At 37.9% G+C, this 22,118-nt stretch overlaps 3 protein-coding genes across 9 annotated transcripts in view; 1 reads left to right on the forward strand and 2 right to left on the reverse strand.

Moving 5' to 3' along the window:
* TRAPPC13 (trafficking protein particle complex 13) overlaps positions 1 to 15,767 on the reverse strand; it is a 28,675-nt gene extending 12,908 nt beyond the window's left edge. The window contains exons 1-6 of one of the 7 annotated variants that reach the window (XM_014452364.2): positions 15,424 to 15,767; positions 7,255 to 7,323; positions 6,595 to 6,694; positions 6,104 to 6,142; positions 4,591 to 4,675; positions 1,012 to 1,139 (exon numbers count right to left, since the gene is read on the reverse strand). In XM_014452364.2, the coding sequence (XP_014307850.1) occupies positions 1,012 to 1,139; positions 4,591 to 4,675; positions 6,104 to 6,142; positions 6,595 to 6,694; positions 7,255 to 7,323; positions 15,424 to 15,469 (467 nt within the window). In that variant the 5' untranslated portion in view covers positions 15,470 to 15,767. The remainder of the gene's footprint in view (positions 1 to 1,011; positions 1,140 to 4,590; positions 4,676 to 6,103; positions 6,143 to 6,594; positions 6,695 to 7,254; positions 7,324 to 15,423) is intronic. The other 6 variants (XM_014452362.2, XM_014452363.2, XM_006081404.3 and 3 more) reach the window with 6 other exon arrangements.
* LOC102432466 (uncharacterized protein FLJ26957-like) lies at positions 12,009 to 15,133 on the reverse strand. The gene is made up of 3 exons (XM_023751430.1): positions 14,927 to 15,133; positions 13,564 to 13,858; positions 12,009 to 13,116 (listed from the first exon to the last, which is right to left on the reverse strand). The coding sequence occupies exon 3, from the start codon at positions 12,997 to 12,999 to the stop codon at positions 12,244 to 12,246; it is 756 nt and encodes a 251-aa protein (XP_023607198.1). The 5' UTR covers positions 13,000 to 13,116; positions 13,564 to 13,858; positions 14,927 to 15,133; the 3' UTR covers positions 12,009 to 12,243.
* Positions 15,768 to 16,155: 388 nt separating the features above from the next.
* Positions 16,156 to 22,118, forward strand: part of TRIM23 (tripartite motif containing 23) — a 35,804-nt gene continuing 29,841 nt past the window's right edge. Inside the window, exons 1-2 of the mRNA XM_006081405.3 lie at positions 16,156 to 16,284; positions 21,446 to 21,608. Coding sequence (XP_006081467.1) covers positions 16,204 to 16,284; positions 21,446 to 21,608 — 244 coding nt within the window. The 5' untranslated portion in view covers positions 16,156 to 16,203. The remainder of the gene's footprint in view (positions 16,285 to 21,445; positions 21,609 to 22,118) is intronic.

A 22,118-nucleotide genomic window follows, 5' to 3' on the forward strand; every position in this document is an offset into this window, starting at 1 on the left:
ATATTTTAAGACTGGTTCTACTAGGTGATGACATTGTAGCTAATTTAATTTCTCCTTTATACTTATGCCTAGTACTAAGCCAGGTCCTAGGGATATAGTATTGATCAAAACACAGTACTTGGCCCTGACCAGCATGGCTCAGTGGTTAGAATATTGGCCCACACAATGAAGGGTAGCAGGTTCGATTCCTGGTCAAGGGCACATACCTGGGTTACAGGTTCCATCCCTGGCCCGGCGCGTGTGGGAGGCAACCAATTGATGTGAGACACATGGATGTTTCTCTCTCTTTTCCCCCTCGCTTCTACTCTCTAAAAATCAGTGGAAAAAATATCCTCGGGTGAGGATTAACACACACAAGAAACAAAACACCACAGTAACTTCTCTCAAAGTGCTCACTGTAGGAACGAGTGCAGGAGGCAGCCGATCATTGTTTCTCTCTCATCATTGATGTTTCTATCTCTCTCTCCCTCTCCCTTTCTCTCTGAAATCAATAAAAATATTTTTTTAAAAAAGAGGAGAGGCAAAAATGGTGATGTCTCTCTCCCTCTCCCTTCCTCTCTGAAATCAATAAAAATATTTTTTTTAAAAAGAGGAGAAGCAAAAATGGTGATGTCTCTCTCCCTCTCCCTTCCTCTCTGAAATCATGAGTATAAGAACTAACAAAATTTGTGAATTAATTAAGTGGTAAGGCAGTGGAGAAATATAAAATTACTGAAAGATGAGTATAAGAACTAACAAAATTTGTGAATTAATTAAGTGGTAAGGCAGTGGAGAAATATAAAATTACTTTAGATGGCTGAAATGTTCATATTTGCTTCTCAGATTGAAAGAAAAATACAGTTTTAACATTCAAATACATACAAAGTTGGTTCTGATAAAATGTAAACATGAAACATAAAATTCCTTCTGAAGTAGGCATTGGGTTTAATGATAACTGGAAATAAAGCAAAAGTTTCAAATAAAGGCATATATAAAGCAAAGCCTTCTAAAACTAGTAAAAATAATCCTTACATGTGTGTTCCAATTTCCTTTACTTCATGGTGTATGACATCATCAATACAACAATCAGGTTTCAGTTCAGCCACTGCAGCATTGGAGGCAGAAAGATTTAAACGCTGAGAGCTTGTCTGAAGATCAGCCTTGAAAGAAAGTGGTCAGAAATAGTCAAATGAGACTGGTTACTTACATGGCGAGGATCGGTATGGTTGCAAAGAATCGGAACACAGAAGTAGGATGAAGGAGGAGCAAGACTTCTCTGCCTAAGTCTTTCTGTATAGCTCTGACACTCAGAACCATGGCAATGGTTCACACACACATGCACATAAAAAAATAAAATAAAATCAGCCAGGTAGTATGGGAATTCAAAATTAAATACGAAAGGCTCACACTGCTATAAAGGGCATTCTTGACTTAGGTATTTAAAAAATCTTCAAACTGCACAGAATGCAAAGCCATCAATAGTGTTCATCTATACAAAAACACTAAAAAAGAAAACAGATAATGAGAATTTAAACAAGTCACTGATAAAAAATGCTACCCCAACGCAAGTGTGAAAACCAGAAAAATTACAAGAACAATACTGTCTGATTATGACACAATATAATTACAAATTATTAATAAGACAAAATGGCCTTTCTATCTGAAAAACCTATTAAACAACTTGGGTAGAATGGGAAATACAAAGGAAATTATAAAATTCTTTAAAAAGCTACATATCAGAATCTGTAGGATACACCTAAACCAGTGAATCAGAAGAAAATTCACTTTTATAAAAATAAAATAAAATAAAAATAAACAAATTAAATCCCCAGCTCAAAAGGTAGAAAAAGGACAAAGTAAATAATCAGAACCACAAAGAAAGAGCTAGTTAAAAGCAAACATTAATGAGGTAGAGAATAGAAAACCATTATATATAAAGTAATAAATAAAAAACATAATATGTAAACCAAGAGATAGCTAAACTAAATCAAGAGAAAAAGAAAGCAAAAATATGCAAAATAAAAAATGACCAGGGAAAAATAGCACTGAAACAGAAGAAATTTTCAGAGACTACCATGAAGACCTATATACAAATAAATTTGAAAAATCTACATAAAATGGATCATTTCCTGGAATAAAACAGTTCTGCAAAATTTACACCATTAGATATAGAAAGCTTATACATACTAATCTCCATAGGACGAAAGTGAAAATGCTATCAAGTAACTTCCCCCCAAAACAGCACCAGCCCACATGATTTCACAGAATTCTACAAACCCTTTAAAGATCACATAGTCTAAATGCTCCATGTATTGCTCCGAAGCATTGAAAATAAAGGGAATTTCCCTAAATCTTTTATTTAGAAACCATAATATTACTTTTTTATTTTTAAAGTATTATCTATGTCTCCTTTTTCCCTGATTGATCCCCCCCTGCCATTCCTTCCTCCCAGGACAAGTCCCCACCACCTCAGTGTCCATGTCCATTGGTTATGTTAATATGCATGCATACAAGTCCTTTAGCAACCATAATATTGATACCTAAAACTTGATAAAAGAAAACATGAAAAAGAAAAATACAGGCAAATATCATGTTATGCTACCTATGTCATCGTGAGTCTGATATAAAAAAATGGCTTATGTGTACATAATAAATCTAAATATCTTTTTAAGATGAATAAGATTCTTTTCATGGACACAGACAATAGACAGGGGAAGGACTGGGGTGGGGTGGGAGCTGAGTGGAGTGAGGCAAAGAAGGTAAATTGGGGACATCTGTAATACTCTCAACAATAAAATAATTTTTTGAAAAAAGAAGATTCTTGACGGGCATTGCACTGTTCAATAAACATTTGCTACTGTTGTTATTTCAAACACCACTGCCTTTATAAAAATTAAAATGAAATAAAGCCAAAATACTTACATAAAATACTTATATTTTGTAAGTATGCTATTATATTATTTGCTCTTTTTAATACTTATTTATCTTAATTTATTCATCTTATAAAAATAAATAGAACATTTACTGAATGCCAGGAAAAAAGGATACATTCTCAAAGTTCTGAAAGTCAGACCTTTTCATAATCGAATGCAGAGATTGGCAAACTTTAAAAGACCAGGAAGCAAATAATTTAGACTTTGCAGGTCATACAAACTGTTGCAACTGCAACTCAGCCATTGTAGCTTGAAATCTACTACAGATAATACAGAAATAAATGAGTGTGGCTGTGTGTCAATAAAACTTTATGGACACTGAAATTTTAATTTCACATCACAAAATAAGCTATGTTTCTTTCCAATCATTTGAAGATGTAAAAACCATTCTTTGTTCAAAAGTCATAAAAACAGGCAATGGACCAAATTTGGCCTACTGATTATAGTTTGCCAACCCCTGATCTAATGAAAGGCAGAAACCCCATCAATAGTATAACAAACATATGCACATGTATGCAAAAATTTGCATCCAATTTCTGGACGTTGGGTCATATAGGAAATTTGGAATATTTACTCTCTGAGGTCCTTTTCAATTCTAATAATTGATCATTTTCAAACTCATCCTAATTGGACTAACATTCTGGTAATGCTCAAATGATCTAATGCATCAATTGGGACGGCTTTTACAAAACTTCTCCCTCACATACAGTGAGTTTTTACTTTCTTTATGCCCTTTCTCTATGTAAACAGATTTCAGGTTGTTTAATTGAGTTGGCATATTCTATCTCTTAATTTCTAAATGACTGCAAAAATCTTCTAACTGGTCTATTTCCTACAAACCATCCCATACAATGTTTTCATCAGTCTTCCAAAATAGTGTGAATACTTCTGCTCAAAAATTTCCACTGACAGCCTGGCCAGTTTGGCTCAGTGGTTGAGCATCGACCTATTGGTTCAATTCCCTGACAGGGCACAGGCCCGGGTTACAAGCTCAATCCCCATTCGGGAGTATGTAGGAGGCAGCCAATCAATGATTCTCTCTCATCATTGATGTTTCTATCTCTCCCTCCCTATCCCTTCTTCTCTGAAATCAACAAAAAATACATATATTTTAAATCTCCTCTGTCTGCCCACTGTCTCAAAAAACAAAAAAAAGGCAAAAACCTTAGCCTTAGCCTAGTTTGCAAGTTAGTCCACAGTGTGCACATCTCTATAATCTTACTTACTCTTATCAAGTGAATTCTGTTCAGTGCTACAAGAACACAATATGTATTCCTATGTCTCTGCTTCCGATTACCTAATTCCTCTTGTCATTTTCTCTAAAGCCTACCATTCTTTTAAGACCTTCTTGTGTTCCTTTTCTTCTAATAAGCTTTCCTGATTTAGGCAATATTCCCCCCTGTAATCTTTCCTCCTCTTTCAAATTTTATTATGTTAATTAGAAATTGTTAACAAAAACATTCTGCTATTTACCTTCGGTACATTTTCTTACCCAACCTATCACAAACTTAAAGGATAATGAAAATGATTCTGTGCTTAGCTTACTATACTATTAGGTATTTAATTATTGCTTGTTGTTGATGACAAAAATTTCTGTATCAAACATTTTAATTAAGTTTAAAAAACATAATAGAAAAGTCGTTTTAAAAAATATATCACAAACAAGAATGCCACTTACTTTTACCAATATATCTTTTACAACTTGATTGCTATCATTATGAACGCTGATATAACTGGAAAAGGTCTCTCCCAAAAATATGTTCCTGTGAAATAAAATAAATTTTTACATAGAAATCCATTCAAGATTTATCATAAATATTCTATTTGAACACCACTGGGAACTTGAAATGTAGAAAAATGTATTAAAGGATAGAGATCAGGTAAAATACTGCTTCAACATTCCTTGTTTACACTAGGCTGCTCTTTTATTACTAAAGTAGAGGCCTGGTGCACAAAAGTCTTGCACTGGGTGGGTGGGGAGCCCTCAGCCCTTGGGGAATGTCTGACTGACGGCTTGGGCCCACTCCCCAGTCAGACATCCTTAGCAGAGGCTCCTGCCACCTCGGCTGCACTCGCCAGCTGTGAGCCCAGCTTCTGGCTGAGCAGCGCTCCCCGTGTGGAAGTGCACTGACTGCCAGGGGGAAGCTCCTGCGTTGAGTGTCTGCCCCCTGGTGGTCAGTGCATGCCATAGCGACCAGTTGTTCTGCTGTTAGATTTGCATATTAGCCTTTTATTATAAAGGATGTAATTCAAAGTACTTATCCTATATAATAAAAGCCTAATATGCAAATAACCAAACAGCGGAACGACCGGCTGCTATAACGCGCAGTGGCCATCAGGGGGCAGACAGTGAATGCAGGAGCTGCCCCCAGCCCGCAGGCCCCAGGCCAGCCAAGGTGGGTGCCAGCGGGGGCCCCCCAATCATCCTGCCGATCACCCTACAGAGGGAGGCGACAGGCGGCGGTGGCAGAGCTGGTGAGTGGGCGGCGCCATGCTGGCCAAGGCAGTGCCAGCAGGGGGCCCCCCCAATCGCCCCGCAGATTGGCCCTGATCACTGGCCAGGCCTAGGGACCCTACTCATGCACGAATTTCATGCACCAGTCCTCCAGTTTAATCTATAAAGCATGCTATAAATCATGGCCCTCAACTACAGCACCAACTGCCAGTCTCTTTAGGAATAAGTCATTGAAATCAGGTCTATGTTAATAGTCTTAAGATTTGTTACTGAAGAAGATAGAAAAAGGCAATTTTTGTTAACTAACTTACGACCTGAATCTAGAAGAGACCCAAGTAATTGGTCTCAGAGTCTTTTTTACTGATATATTTGATTTTTCGAGGTTAGTCTAATAAAAATAATAACTAGTGGCTTTACTGTAAGCATTTTATAAAATATATTTTATAAAAATGTACATTTGTAAGTATATACTATGTAAAATATTTTAAAATATATATTTATACAATATATTTTTACATGAATATATTTCTAAGTTTTGAAGACACTAGTCAATGGCCATATTCTGTAAACCTTTCATAAAAACTTAAAAAATACCTTTTAGTGTCAAATTCTCTCTGTTGCAAAAGGAATGGAATCAGGGGCATCCACCCCAATAATAATCTAGAATAAGCTAAGAGCAAGAGAAGAAATAAAAAAATTTATAGCTCCTAATTAGCTGCCAAGTCTGATAACTTACGTTGAAAGAGGGCTGTGAAGTTGAATAAAAGAGATGATTCTGAAAGACATTTGTATTAAATAAGTTAAAATAAAAGGAATCCATGGGCATTAAAAAATACAGAGTAGAGCAAAAGTATTGTTATAGTTGTGAGTATGCAAAACAGTTTATTCTTATATTATTATTAATTATTGTATTATTTTCCATACGAACAACTATAAACTGACTTTTGCCCAACCCTGTATAGTAAGATCTAATGGAGAAAACTAAAATTCTATCACCTGAAGAATCACTATTAATATCTTGGTATGTCTCTTATTTTTCTTAACCATATATATCTTACGGTTTTTTAAAAACCAGTATCACATAGTATAATTTTGATGAAATGGTTTTTTACCACTTAAATGGATCATGAGCACTTTGCCAACCCATAGTTATTTTTTTTGAAAACTATAGATTTGTAATGCCTTTAAAGTATTGCTACATGTCTTATGTGACTACATCATTCTTACCCGAAATTCTGTGGTAAAGTCAACATTTCTCCCAACATTAAAATTTCTGCACCATTTACAGTTGAAGGATCATCTCTCATGAGTTGGTTAAAGAGATCTCCTATAGAAAGACAAAAACATAAAATTCTAACCTCTACCTTATAAATAACTTTACTTACATAAATATTTATCTAGAAGAGAGATGTTTTTAAAAAACAATCTCTTCACAAGTTATATTTAAACAATCTAATATCTAATCTTCAATGAAACTAGTGCATGCCAAAAAATTCTGGTTTCACAGAGAATGAACATTAGAAACAAAGGGAAATAAAGGTCATGTGATACAAAATGTAGTAAGCTCCAGTGATTTTTAAAAAAGGGAATGCTAGTACATACATTGATGGAACATTTAAAGACAAATGTAATTTTTATAGTATTATGACTATGGATGCATTATTATTAAACCTAAAATAAAAATCTCCTGTTGCCATCGGATATTAATAGTACCTTATAAATGAGACCTGTTACTCAATGGCTACCACTCACATGCTACAAAAACAGGAAACAGAGAATGTAGCAAAGAGCATAAAATTGGCAAAGCTGGGCTTATTCGAAGGTAATAGAGGCAATCAAGATGCCAATTTTTCCCTAAGTGCAAGTAGAATAAAGTAAGTGCCATACCAGGTAAGTCTTTCTCTTCACATGTTACTGGAATATTGGTGAATAAAGTAGGCTTCGTCAACCGCATCACTGTAAATTCCAACAGTAAAAAAATATATATATGTTAATATTGCTTTGGGCTAGTATTCCCAAGCCAATCCATGGCATTCATCAATTTTATACTAATGTAAAATATAACTATACTAGAAGCCTGGAGCACGAAATTTGTGCACGGGTGTGTGTGTGTCCCTCAGCCCAGGCTGCACCCTCTCTAATCTGGGACCCCTCGAGGGATGCCTGGGCAGTTGGACATTTCTCTCACAATCCAGGACTGCTGGCTCCCAACCGCTCGCCTGCCTGCCTGCCTGATCACTCCCTAACCACGCCCCTGCCAGCCTGATCGACGCCTAACTGCTCCCCTGCTGGCCCGATTGCCCCTAACTATCCTCCCCTGCTGGCCCGGTCGCCCCCAACTGCCCTCCCCTGCTGGCCCAGTCACCACTAACTGCCCTCCCTTGCCAGCCTGGTCGCCCCCTAACTGCCCTCCCTTTCAGGCCTGGTCCCTCCCAACTGCCCTACCCTGCCAGCCATCTTTGACCACATGAGGGCGGCTATCTTGTATTGGGAGTGATGGTCAATTTGCATATTACTCTTTCATTAGATAGGATACTTCCTAAACTAAATATGATATTAAATACTTCCTAAGATTATATAGCAATAGTTCATTAAAAATGCTAATATATGAAACAATTTTATACATGAGAAAATAATTTTACATTTTTTTTAACTTAATGAACTTTAAAAATTAAATGTAAATATAATATACCTCATTACAGAAAAACTAGAAAATAAAAGACTTTATTAAGGTATATTAGGAGAACAAGGCTTTAAAAAAAATCCTGAGTGACTTCAGTGTAAACAATATCAACAAAATATTAATCAAAAGAAGCCTGACAGGAAAATAAGCTTAGATGCATCATTTTGAATATGAAACAAAAACTTTATGACAAAAAGGCCTTTTGTGAGCTGTACCCCTCGATTATAATTACTGACCACTGAAAGTTCAGTAAGTGACCCTTCTAGTAATATTAATTCTTTGTAGAAATTGCAAAAATATCAGTTAAAGGTTTATTGGTTTATTTAATTACAACCAGAAATAAGATTTGTTCTTGGAACATAGCAGAATGTATCTAAAGTTTATCTAGAAAAATAAATGAAAATAAGAAAATAAATGGGGAAATAGGGGGGAGAACTGGACTTACCATATATTTAAAAATTTAAGTCTACAATAAACTAATTGGCTTATTAACTGAAGACCATACAGATACATATATTAGATAGTTAATAAAAATGATTAGGATACAGAAAAAAATCAATATTTTAAGGTGCTAAGACATCTGATTAGCTATTTGGGAAAAATAATTTAACCTACAAATCCACTTAAAAATCAAGAGACATATTAAAAAGACACAATATGTCATATTTGCAGATTTTAAATACAAACTGAGAAAACCTAGTTATTAACATACAACTATCTCACTCCTTGAAAGATAATCCAAAGTATGCCTATATCAAATACACATTTAAAACACAGTATTTACTGTCTTACAGTAATAGACCTCAAAAATTATATATAATGTTAGTTGGAAAGAGCAAATACTAACTGAAGCAAGGTTTAGGAACTATAATAAAGCCCTGGTTGGTAAATTTTGTACCCAGCCTTGAATGTTAAAGTAGGTACTTTGCCAAAAAAATTAGAGCAATAAACAATGTGATTTTTAGTTGAGTACCAAATATTCATATAGTGCCATATGTAGTGACACACAGTAGAACTCACAAAACAGACATTTCATTTACTTATGAAATTCAGGTTTCATATAAAATATTATAAGTTAAGAGAAAGATAGGCCTGAAGTTACAAAGTGATAAACTGGGCCTAGTTCCACTTGCACACAAATTTTGCTTGGCCATAACATTAAAAAAAAAAAATTAATCTCCAGGCTTGGAATCCTTACCACATTCTACAGTTTATCAAGTCCCTGAAGACATTTATGTCTGTGAATTCTGAATTAATTTTGGGCATTTTGAGATTAAATCAAAGAGAATCATTATGCAGGAGCTCATTTTGAAAATTTTCAAAAAGTGATTTTTAAGTTATTTGATGAGTTAGCAAATGAAGTTAAATTAATATAATGCCTTTCCATCTTTTTTCTTTGCATTTGATTAACATTTATTTGAAGGTAGATGGGTTAACAGGGAAAAATAAAATGATGATACTGCTGCATTTCCCTGGAGAGTAAGTGCTGATTGGATTTTACCAAATGCCCTCACAGATACACTTTCCTGTATGTGCCTTTGTTCCCCCAATTTATTTCCATGTCTATGTTAAGACTGTAACCCAGAAACACTGTTTAGCCCTACTATTAGCTTGTGACAGAATCGTGAGTTCTAAGGTTCTAAATATGCAAAGAAGTAGCCATGGATTCTAAATTCTTAGGCCTTGATTACTTCTTAAGTACTCTCTAGGTAGAAGAAAAATGAGTCCCCTTTACCCCCTTCTTTTAAGATCCTGACAATATTTGCAGTATTACTTAATCTTCAGTTTCCCATTTCTGAATGACCTTTTCATTGTTTCTCAAAGGGTTAAAAAGCAATTGATATAGAGTAAATTAGAAAAATTTAAATCTGCCACATATGAAAACAAAGAAGCTCTTTTTAATGTGTGGTTCTTGGATTAAAAAGCTACTACTCTTCATAAGAATCCCATGATGCTAGACTATACCTTGTATTTTCAGCTCTGTGTGCAATCATTTCAAAATAATAAAAAGCTATCAAAAGAAAAAACAGTGTTATGAGTATCTAGGTTTGATTTTTTTTTAATTGATTTTTAAAAATATATATATTTTATTGATTTTTTTACAGAGAGGGAAGGGAGAGGGATAGACAGTTAGAAACATCGATGAGAGAGAAACATCGATCAGCTGCCTCCTGCACACCTCCTGCTGGGGATGTGCCCGCAACCAAGGTACATGCCCTTGACTGGACTTGAACCTGGGACCTTTCAGTCTGCAGGCCGATGCTCTATCCACTGAGCCCAACAGGTTAGTGCGTGATTTTTAGAGAGAGGAAGGGTGAGAGGAAGAGAGAGAGAGATCAATCTAAGAGGGAAACATTCATCAGCTGCCTCCTGCACCCTCCACCCCCCTACAGGGGATTGAGCTTGCAACCAGGCATGTGCCCTGATACATGCCAGTAATGCCCAACCAACAGAGCCACACTGGCCAGGGCACGAGTACCTAACTTTTAACCCTTGATTAGCAACCTTACAGTAAATAAGACCTGAACAAATGAATCAGATTCACCATTTATTTTTGCCAACTCTTATTCAAAAGCTCACTAGCAAGACTCAATGGCTTCTTGACGTTTCTCCAGCAGTCTTGGATTGAAAAGTAAGATCGATGAACAAAAGAGGAAGTCATTACTGAAGAAGCTACCTTGGAAACTCCCTCTACGACAGGTGATTTTTCATTTAAAGACTTTTGGAAGCATTCATGCACATTCTAGATAGCAGTCTCATTTGAGACAATAAAATGATACTAAAAATAGTTAAAAACAAAACAATATTTGAACAGAGTAAAATCTAATTGGAAAAGATGATCTCTTCAGTTAAAAATTAGTGGACTCACAGCAATATCAGCCTGTGAAGAATCTCTCCAAAGGGCACACTTATCATGTATTACAGAACCTCTACGATGCCAGGCACTATGCCACAAGGCAAACATTTCTCCACCTTGCTAGTGAATACACTCTTACTGGGTTTTTTCAAGGGTTTGGTTTTACTACTGAATAGCAGTAATGCCATGTAAACTCTGTGAGGGCAGGGTACATGTTTGCGTCCTTTCCTACTACATTCCAGTACCGAGCTCCTAGAAGGCATTTAAATTTATTAAATAAATACATGCTTTTATAACCCTTTTATTCCATAATCACTTTGGTTATTTTTTTAAAAATCATCTTTATTGTTGAAAACATTATATATGTCCCTCCTTTTTCCCCCCAATGACCCCCTCCACCCTGCCCCCACTCCATCCCCCAGGCCTTCACCACACTATTGTGTGTCCAGAGGCTGTGCATATACCCATATAAGTTCTTTGGTTATTTCTATGAGGTGATGCATAAATCCATTTTATAACATTTTGGTTATGGGAAACCAACAATGACTTCAAGAACCAGCAGGCTAGTAACCAGTATTAACAGTCATTAAGATGGAATTACTTGTATTAGAATAAAGAGTAACTTGATTTCTTATCATATTTGATACTTCTTTTCAAAACATGTTATATAGCCTTAAAGATACATTATGGTCTTAAGAAAATTATACATTTTTTTAAACCTTTGTTGCAAGACAACACATCAACTGTTATCTATTACATATCTTTGGGAACATCAGTATAATTTGGCTGGTCTCCCATTGTGAACTATATACATGCCACTTAAATAGCATTCCCTGAAACTGAAACTGGTTTTAGTTTCATTTTAAAAAAATTATTACATTTTAGATGAACGAAAAAATACTAGAAAAATTAGATTTTAAGGATTTACCCAAATCCAAACTATTCACTGTAATTCATAGGAATATATAACTCAACCATTGAAAAAGTAACAAAAAAAAAAAAGGAATGGCACATTTTACCTCTAACTTCAGTATAAATAATAATTTATCACAATTAATTTAAACAGTGGCTGTTAAAAGTAGAATCCAGAAAGTTCTTGACTTAAATGACAAGTCTACAAACTCACATGATATTTATTCCTGGGATACAAACTGAACACATACTACCACACAATTATTTTTCACAATGGTAAGAATAAATAGGCTATGCTAGCAAAGGTTCAAATAAAAAAAAATTGTCATTAAAAATTTAAAAACCAGTAAAAAAATTTATTAATCTATTTCAGTATATACTGTTCATTCAGAATAGTCATCTTTTTGACAATCACTGGAATTCATTACATACTAAAAATAATACCATGTTTACGCACAAATAAATTTATTTTCCCAGTAAGAGCTAATCTTCCTTTAAGGAGATTTCCCACATATTCACAGTACATAATATCACAGAACACCCATATTTGGCCCAAATGTCTCTGAATTGTAGCATTACAAGATGGAAGCTCATTGTGCCTGATAATTCTATTGAGTTTTGCCCAAATGTCTTCCAGAGTTTGGTTGTTACATGTAGTGTGATCTATTGTCCACCTTGCTCTGTAAAATAAGTGTAAATCTAGTGCCTTTACACTATCTTGCAATTTTTTAGACAAAGGAAAAATATCTCCAGTACAATTTCTGCTGGGGAGCGAAACACTCCAAGACCTCTTCTTGTGCCGTTTCCCTTTTTCTGATTGTTTATCCAGATTTCCAGAAGTAGTCTGTTCATTGAGTGTGTGTGACCGGATTAAGTGCTTCTTTTCTTTCAAATTAGGCTGAAACTCCAATAGCTCTACTGTACAATCATAACTCTGTGATTTAACATCATGTTCTGAAATGGTTAAGGATTGTTTCACATCTTCAGCTGCCTCTTCAGAAATCACAGGTGGTGATCGTTTAGGTTTGAGCGGAAGTTTGGACCCATCATGTGGAAACCAAGGGATAAATCTTGATAGTGGATGTGTAGGAAAGTCTTGAATTGCTTTTTCTGCAACTTTCAGCAATTGTGTGGGATCACTCTCATATGCGCGATAATGCAATATTATTTCTGTGGTCATTCTGAAGTAATCCAATTACTCTTAATGAACAGAAAATGTCTTAGCTGAGCTCCTCAGAGCTAGGATGTAATTTAAAATTACAAGACTGTCTCTTTCCAAATCAGAGGGAAACAGGACCTAAAGTGGAAGTATTGCAAAGAATAAGATACGGAAGGGATAGCCTACATACAAACAGGCAGGGAGGAAAGGAAAAACAAAAACCAATCCCAGTATACTATTTTACCAAAGTGCTATTGGTAAATGTGAATGTAATCCACAAAACTGGAAATCCTTTCTCTCATGAAAATAAGGGATCTGGATTAGATGCCCTATCAGCTCACTTCTAGCCTAAAAATGCTAGTAGTCAACATGTTTAACTCAACTGATAATAAAGAATTTGGAAATAATGATATTAATATATTAGGTACTAATAATATTAAGACTATACACAAAACAAAGAAAAATTAGTGATTCTTAAAATACTAGATTCATAGATAATTTAAGAAAGGTAATAATACTTAAAATTTTGAGACATCTCAGTAGTAAACACTAAAAGCATAAAAATGGTTTCAGTTTGCATTTTACCCAGGTTAGGGACTGGTTCTGTGACAGCCTCCTCTGTATAATTAGGGCACTTCAGCAGTATCAAGACCATGGCTCCTGAATTCCAATTTGGAGGGAAGCAAGAAGGCTAGATCCTTATGTTTTTCTTCTTATAACACAGAAGTCCTCAAGTTGCCCCAAATGAAGCATTGATAATAAGTTCCAGCATATTATTACACAGGCTCAAGAATGGAGCCTTCCAGGATCTGCAAGTTAGGTTTCCTAACCAGGTACAAAGCTGCAAAAGCCATACTTGCAAGTTCTTTCATATCCTGCACTAAAAAAAAAAAAAAAAAAAAAGAGAGAGAGAGAGAGAGAGAGATTGAATCCCTTCTCCTCAAAATCATTAAAAGAACTACTTGATGAGGGTTCTCCCACTGTCAGGATAACAGTGGTGGGGACTCCTGGCATGATGTCAACACTCATTTGACCACTTTCTGAAGAGTCAAAAGAAGTCATCTCATGATTATTTTCACCTACTGTCAATGTCCATTAACAGATTTGACAACTTGTAAATTCATAATATTCATAACTTTTAATGTTTCTTAAATTAGATAGCATTCTTTCAAGAATGAATGCTTTAATTTTTTCCCTTATACTTTCACACTGTAAGGTAATGACACTGAGAATTCTTTCAGTATTGTCTAAACTTCAAGTTTAGAAAAGACGAAGGAAGGCCTTGTGCTGAAATATTGCCTCAATCAATAATTAGCTTTGTGATCTTGGAAACCTTTTTGAGCGTTAAGGAGCCCCTATTCGGCGTGCTTGCTGTGAGATTGAGAGATAAAGACCCTGACAGTACCTTTTCTTCTTTTTCAGGAATAACCCACTTCAGTCCAGTTCATTTGCTCAAACTAAGCTTATTGGGCATTTTGCTATGTTACTTAATAGTGCACTTCCTTAATTATACAGGCAGAGACAGTCCTGTTAACCCCAGCTATCAGTATACGATTTTATGCTACAAATGGGACTGGCGGGCTTCGGGAAGGGAAGGTCCCTCACAATGGATACCACAAGGACGTGCAATGTAACTGGATTCAAACATCTACTGAGCATTTTCTCAGCTCAGTCGAAGAAGGGATTAGTAACCACATAGCAGAGCATCCAAGAAATTAAAAAAGTGCATTTGTGGTACGGAAAACAGATCAGATACAGCTGAAAGCATTTAAAAGTTTTCCAGGAAACAACAGGAATTCCAGAAAAACTCTAACCTGTTTTTCCTCTAAATAATGATCTAATGATCAAACATACTCAAGTTGATTGTTAGGTACAGAAAATGAACGCTGACGTGAACTTTCCCATATACACAATATTTCGAAGCACACCACAGTAGGTTTTAACAAACCTGAATTACATATATGTCAGTACTGTGTACTTCTAACTCTCTGGCACTGCTCTTTTACGGACGGAGCTGAAGGCTCTGTCCGCGCCGCAGGACGAGACAAGACCCCAGAGAAAACCGCTCCGGAGGGCGCCCGCCATCACCGTGGCCACAGGGCTCTCCCGGGGGCGGTGGGAGCGTCAGCTCCTGGGACTGAGCTCTGTCTGGTGACTGCAACACACACAACGGAGGGATCTGCCTCCCTTGGCTTGACAAGCCATCCCCTCCCCTCCGCGGCGGGTCTCTCTCTCCACTCCAGAGGGAGGCTCTCGAACCTAAAATCAGGGTTGACATTGCTTCCCGCCGCTTCGGCACCAGGGGCAGAGCAGCAGGGCGTGCACCGAGTGTCAGGAGAACGAGGCCTACATCCCACAGGCCAGGGCTGTAAGGCCAGGACTTGGAGATCTAGAGAGAGGAGGGGAGAGAACAGATGAAGGGGAGTCGGGTTCGCAAAACTTTACCTTTCAGAGCCAGCAGGTGCTCCTGTTTGGGGGGATTCACTTCCATTTTGACCGGCACTTTCCACCGAGAGCCTACGAGGGTTGAGGAGGTTCAATCCGACTCGGAAGAGAGCAGAAAAACGCCCTTTCGGGAAGGCAGGGCGTCCAACACAGTCCCTTCCGGTGGTGTCTTCAATTCCCTCCTTATCAGGTCCTTTACGACCCAATGGCGGCTTCTCTCCGAGGCCACATCTGGCCTGCGGGATACCTATACATAGGATACTCCTCCTCCCATCCGCATTCACACTTGGCGACTGCACGACACCACTCGCCGGAGCAATACTCGGCCTCCGAAATTGCGACCTTGCGGCGTAAAAGATACAGAGGTGGCACGCTGGGACTTGTAGTTTCTATAAAAACCGCACTGCATGCAGGGAGATGTAGTCCCTCCTCGTCCCCCTTCCTTTCGCGGCTGGGGACAATATCTTGCTCTTGGAGCGGGAGCTGCATCCCAACATTTTACTTCTGTTTTAGCTTTACTTTTTTTCCTTAACTTTATTCCTTCCATCAGTGGCAGACTCTTTAATAACAATAAAAATAAAGCGCCCGTGCGCAAGGATGTGCAGCCAGATAGTGACAGGCGGGAGGAGGAAGGAGGCGGTCCTGGGAACATTCCCCCGCCCCGCGCCGTATTGCGCCTGTGCGCCAGTGGCGGGCGCCGAGGCTTCTGGGTAGGTGGCTCTGCCCCGCCCCTCGGTTGGAGGCCCTTTCGGGTGCTTCTGCAGCGCCGCTGGTCCAAGGATGGCTGCTCTGGTTGTAAACAAGGCTGGATCGGGACTAGACAGTGGCCGTCAGGGCAGCTGGGGCACGGCCGTGGTGAAGGTGAGGGGCCTTGCGTTCTCTGTTCTCCACCGTTGGCCTGCCCGGGGTTCATCCCCGAGATGGGGCTGCAGCGCCGCGGCCCGGGCTGCTTTGGGCGGGATGCGCGGCCTCTGGGCCCCTCTTGGCTGCACAAGCCAGGCCCTCCCCTCCGCGACTGGTCTTCTGTTCTTGCCAGTCCTCTGCCTGGCATCACCTAGGGGGCATTTGTGAAAAGAAACTTATGGGCCTGTGAAGTGACCTGGGCTTTCTTCCCCCAGGTCTTCTGATTTTAATTAAACTCAACAGGCATTAATTAGCTTATTTTTATTAAATCAAACCATTATTATCTCCAGGTATTATGTTAGCTTTTTAAATCGCTTGTGTCTACTTATGAGGTTGATGTTAATTCCCGTTTTACAGCTGAGGAAACAAAGGTTTAAGTTAACAGTGTGTGGCAGAGCCAGGGTTGACAGGCTCCAAAGTTTGCTTTTCACTATTGCATTACTTCCATGATCAGACATCAATTACTGGGTGATCTCCCCCTTCCTCTCTTGGTCAACACTTTTTTAAAAAAAAATATTTTTATTGATTTCAGAGAGGAAGGGAGAGGGAGAGAGAGAGAAACATCAATGATGAAGAGAGAATCTTTGATCGGCTGCCTCCTGCGCGTCCCCCCTACTGGAGATGGAGCCCGCAACCCGGGCATGTGCTCTTGACCTTTCAGTCCCCAGGCCGACGCTGTAGCCACTGAGCCAAAGCAGCTAGGGCCTGGTCAACACTTTTCAGAAGTCTCCAACAGCAGCACGTTAACACTAGGGTCTATGAATTGCCCTATGCTTGAAGTTTGAAACTCTACCCTGTGTAAATACTCCAAGATGCCGTTACTAAAAAATCAACTGAAATAACGTGGGATTCATTTTTCCCTTCCACTATGTATATGGAAAAATTTGGAAGGGAAAACTGATCATAGTGGTTTATAGAATTCCTTATTTATAACCTGAGATACTGATAATTCTCATTACTGGCTACATCTTCGAATCACTGAGCATGTTTGAAAAAACACAAACTGATGCAGCCCCCCAGTTCTGATTAAGTTGACATCAGTATATTTTTTACATTCCCAGAAATGATTTTAATGTGCAACCATGTTTGAGAACCACTGGACCAGGTAATATCTGAAGTATTTTTTATTTATAATAGCCTTCTATGATTTTTCACCTAATGTTGGTTTTATATGACAACAAATGATACATTTCTGCTCACAACTGTATTCTCAGTCTCAGTATTGGTGGTTGTTGATTCATCTGACCTTTATATACTAGTATTGGTGAAGTTATTCTGAAAACACACAGCATATCCAAGATGCAAAGGAGCCCTCTTATTATAAGGCATATTGTGTGGTTGACATTTATTGAATTGTATTTTTTCTAAGTAGAGAATATCTGGATTATTTTGTGAATTAACGTGAATTAAGAAGTTGTATTAGGCATGAGTATTATTGCTGTATCTACTTTGTTATTCTGTTTACCTTAGAATCTCAAAACTATACCAAAGCCTGATGGTACTCCAGTCTGTAATAGCACACAGTTTGATATATTAGAGGCTCACTTTATTCATTTTAATCTTTACATGTAATATGTGCCTAAGCTGTGCAATAGGACAGTCCTTGCAAGAGCCTCATGCTGTAATTTGTAAGAAATATGTTGGCATAAATATTTTTTTAAATTGTCATTTTCATAGATGAAAGCAAGGAGTGTTAATTGGAAGGTAAGAATTGAAGTATAATAATGCTAACATTATGTAAACTCGCCTCTTGTTTAATGAACAAATTGACAGTGGCATGGCTTTTATCATTAGAGAAACAAAGATAAAAATCTAAAATTATATTATTTACATTCAGAAAAGAATCAGGAAAGTTTCTTTTGAAAGTGAGCCTCACCCTGGCCACTGTGGCTCAGTTGGTTGGGCATCGTCCCATGCACGGGAAGATTGCTGGTTGAAATCCCGTGAAGGGCACCAAAAAGAAAGAGAAAGTGAGCCTTCTTAGTCTTTTAAAAATATGGACTGGTTAATTAAAATTTTATTTATATGTAATAAGTACATGTAATGAAGTCCTCTTTGGCATATTTGTAAAGTTTATAAAATTAAAAGCTATTCTATTTAGGACTTAATTTATCTTATACTAGGGGCCCAGTGCACGAATTCGTGCACCTTGAAAGGAACTGTGGGCTGCGAGGCTGCAGTGGGCACAGGGGCGGGTCTTAGCTCATCCTCCGCGCCTCCACCCGGCCCCTCCTGCTATGGCCAGCAGCCCCGCTCCTGCCGCTGCTGCTCCCCTGCTGAGGTGCAGAGTGATTGGGGCTGGTGACAGCAGTGGGTGTGAGTGGGGCCAGCACTGTCAGCGTGTACGAGCGGCAGCTGCTGCCCTGATCGCCCCTCAGGAGCAGGGGGAGGTGGAGAAGCCCTGAGGGGCGATCAGGGCTGGCGCTGGGTGCCAGCAGCAGGTGTGAGCGCCGGGACCATGGTGCACGGGAGGAAAGAATTTTCAGTAACCACCAGAGGCTCATCCCAGTGACAGCAACTGGCGCCCCACCTTGGTCTGGCACCCCTGCTCACCTGCTCCACCATCCCGCCACGGCCAACACTCGCTATGTTCCGTGTGCACCCTCTGGTGGTCAGCACATGTCATAACGACTGGTTGTTCGGTTGTTAGGTTTTTCACCATTCGGTCTATTTGCATATTAGGGTTTTATATATATAGATTGTTGGCCCAAATTCCTATTCATGAATACTGAAGAAAGAATTTCTTACTCTATTGTTTACTGAGTTGATGCAAAATAGTCTAATAACTTTATTTTTGTACCTGTGTTTAATTTACTAATCAGTGTACTTCTAGTGCTTTTTGAAGAAACCTATAGTAGCAGCATAAGTTCTTTTAGCTTGTGTAATAATAAGGTCAGAAATATAAGATATACATGAACTAAGTTAAATTTTAATTTGGTTCTTTAGAGTTTATTATCATAAACAAGTAAAATGTATTGTGTCACATTAGTGAGAACATTTGTAAAAAATGTTGCATTTATTTTATAATATCTAATTCTGTGATGAATATCATTTCTGTATTTAATCGAATTTGATATTTAAGTGAAACCTTTTTCCCGCATTAAAAAAACACAGGATAAATTGAAGTGTATGTATGTATAATATATATAATTTATGTGCAGCTGTTTCCTAGCTCTTCCTCAGTAGACTACATCGTTTTGCAGTATATGAATGTACCATAACTTTTTTCCAGTCTTGTATTGGTGTGTACTTTGTTTCTAAACTCTTGCTAATGCAAATGGTACTGTTAAGGATTAGCATGTAGATCTTCTTACACATGTGTGGAATATTTGTAGGATTAAATTCCTGAGGTGGAATTGTTGAGCTATTCTAACTTTTGGTAGTCATTACCAAATTCCCTTCCAGAGAAGCTGTACCAATCAATAAAACATTTCATAGCAACCAGCAATGTGTGAGGGATATGCTCCCTGACACTTGCACTAGTACAAAGTGTTATCAACCTCTTTGATCTAATCTGAAAAAAAAGTATACTGATATAGCTTTCATTGCCTTTCAAAGTGTTTCGAGTGATGGTGAACATCTTTTTATATATTTAAAGAAAAGACAACACGTCTTAAGATTGTTTTCATTTCCTTTTTTGTGAGCTGTGTGTTACATTTAAACTCCTTTTGAAACATACTGGGATGCAAGCCAATTATGAATTACCTGTTTATAGTGAAAGATGCTTCCATATCAGGTAGTCAGTCCAAAATAATTTCAGAGTTAAGATTAAAATTTTAATGGATTAAGTCTGATTTCCACTCTGGGTTTCCTATTGTTTTGGGGGGGCAGGGGGGGGAGAGTTTCTATTTTTTTTACCTCCTGTTATGTATTTGTTGGGGATGGTGGTTGGCCACTTTGTTTTTACATTTTTATTTTGATGGACTGTAGTTGGTATTTGGAATACCCTGTTCCCCTGAGAGCTTTTTTGGTGTAACAGGAAAGACAGGTTGGAAAGCCAATAAAGGTATTCCAGTGTTTTGGGTGTTAAGATAGACACTTATTCATGGTACATGGGGGCCTCAGGGACACTGTGGTCATTTCATTTGGACTGAGCTGTAGATAGTCCTGAGAGATACAGTGTTTAGGAATTTGTTGGTTTATTAATGTAAAAGAGGATCCACTAGGAAAGTGTTTATTTAGCTATTCCCTCAGCATTAGCAGAAAGAAAGTGGCAAAAACAATCTGGGAACTACAGATCAGATTGTAGCAGGTCATAGATGGCAGGCAGAGGAGTTTGTGGTACACTTAAACAGTTCAGAGTGGGTATATTTTTAAATTAACAAAAATTATGAAATACTTCAGATATACTAGTATTAAGAAATAAAAGTACCAAAAATCTTTCATTGATATAATTACAGTTTGTTGACTAATTATAAAACATAAACTCATGGACCTGGGAATCAGAATATGTCGATTCTTGTCACCTTTCTTTGGACTGACTACATGGCCTTGGACAAAACATGTACTTGTCATTGGAACTAGGTAGACAAAATATTCTCTAACCAAGGGGCATATTTATTCATTGAGAACAAGGAATTGAAATTTAAGTCAAGGGTGATTGCTTTCTTTCCTTTACATTATGTGATATAAGTGGGTACTAGATACTTCAAAATTACTTATAGTCTTAACATGTTCTTTATTAGAAAGGTAAATTGTCATCCTAGCACATATTCCAAATTGTTTTGTCCAAATTAATGGTGATGTTTTGGAGGTTAGGGAATTGCAGAGGAGTTGTTTAATAACCCATGTTTGGGAGAATTATATATTGTTTCAGATATAACGAATCAAGTCATAATTTTCAAAAGATAAAGATCATGTTAACTTACACCATTATCCTAGTCCCTTAACACAACATGTCAAGGAGATTTCGCTCTGATGTAATTTTGGTAGGGTCTGTTCAGATGAGATGATGAAAGGTGATTTAAAGTTTTCCAACCTAGACAGTTTTTCCCCCCATGGAGGAATAAAGTAATTTAACAAGCGTTATTCAACATATTAGATCAGCTTTTAAAAATAAATAAAATATGTGCGCTTTTAAAATCACTTAAAGACCACATGTTCCCTTTTCAAATATTAGGTGCTGGAGTGTGGAGTTTGTGAAGATGTCTTTTCTTTGCAAGGAGACAAAGTTCCTCGCCTGCTGCTTTGTGGCCACACCGTCTGCCATGACTGTCTCACCCGCCTGCCTCTTCATGGAAGAGCAATCCGTTGCCCTTTTGATCGACAAGTAACAGACCTAGGTAGGAAAATATATGTGTATATATTTAAGATTTGAAATTGTTCATGGAATACAAACATCATAGGAAAATATTTCTTCCCAGTTGATTTTTAAAATTACATAATTAGAAGATAGATTCAGTTTCTTTAAGGCCAGTAGTAGTCTTATAAGTATAAATTACTCAATCTTAGGTACTAATTTTATTTAATCTTATGAGATGTTTATATTCAATACTTATTTATATACTAGAGGCCTGGTGCACAAAAATTTGTGCACTCGGGGGGGAAGAGGGGGTCCCTCAGCCCGGCCTGTGCCCTCTCGCAGTCTGGGACCCCTCGGGAGATAACGACCTGCTGGCTTAGGCCTGCTCCTGGGTGGCAGAGGGCAGGCCCAATCCCTAGGTGCAGCCCCTGGTCAGGCTCAGAGCAGGGCCGATTGGGGAGTTGGGGCGCCGCCCCCTGTCATGCACAGAGCAGGGCGGATCGGGAGGTTGCGATGCCACCCTCAGTCACGCTCAGGGTAGGGCTGATTG

The sequence above is a fragment of the Myotis lucifugus genome, unplaced genomic scaffold (genome assembly GCF_000147115.1).
Source record: "Myotis lucifugus unplaced genomic scaffold, Myoluc2.0 scaffold_0, whole genome shotgun sequence".
Classification (NCBI taxonomy): domain Eukaryota; kingdom Metazoa; phylum Chordata; class Mammalia; order Chiroptera; family Vespertilionidae; genus Myotis; species Myotis lucifugus.

What these genes read in the sequence shown, in the direction of transcription:
- LOC102432466 (XM_023751430.1), bottom strand. Translation starts at nt 12,999, where the DNA reads ATGACCACAGAAATAATATTGCATTATCGCGCATATGAGAGTGATCCC.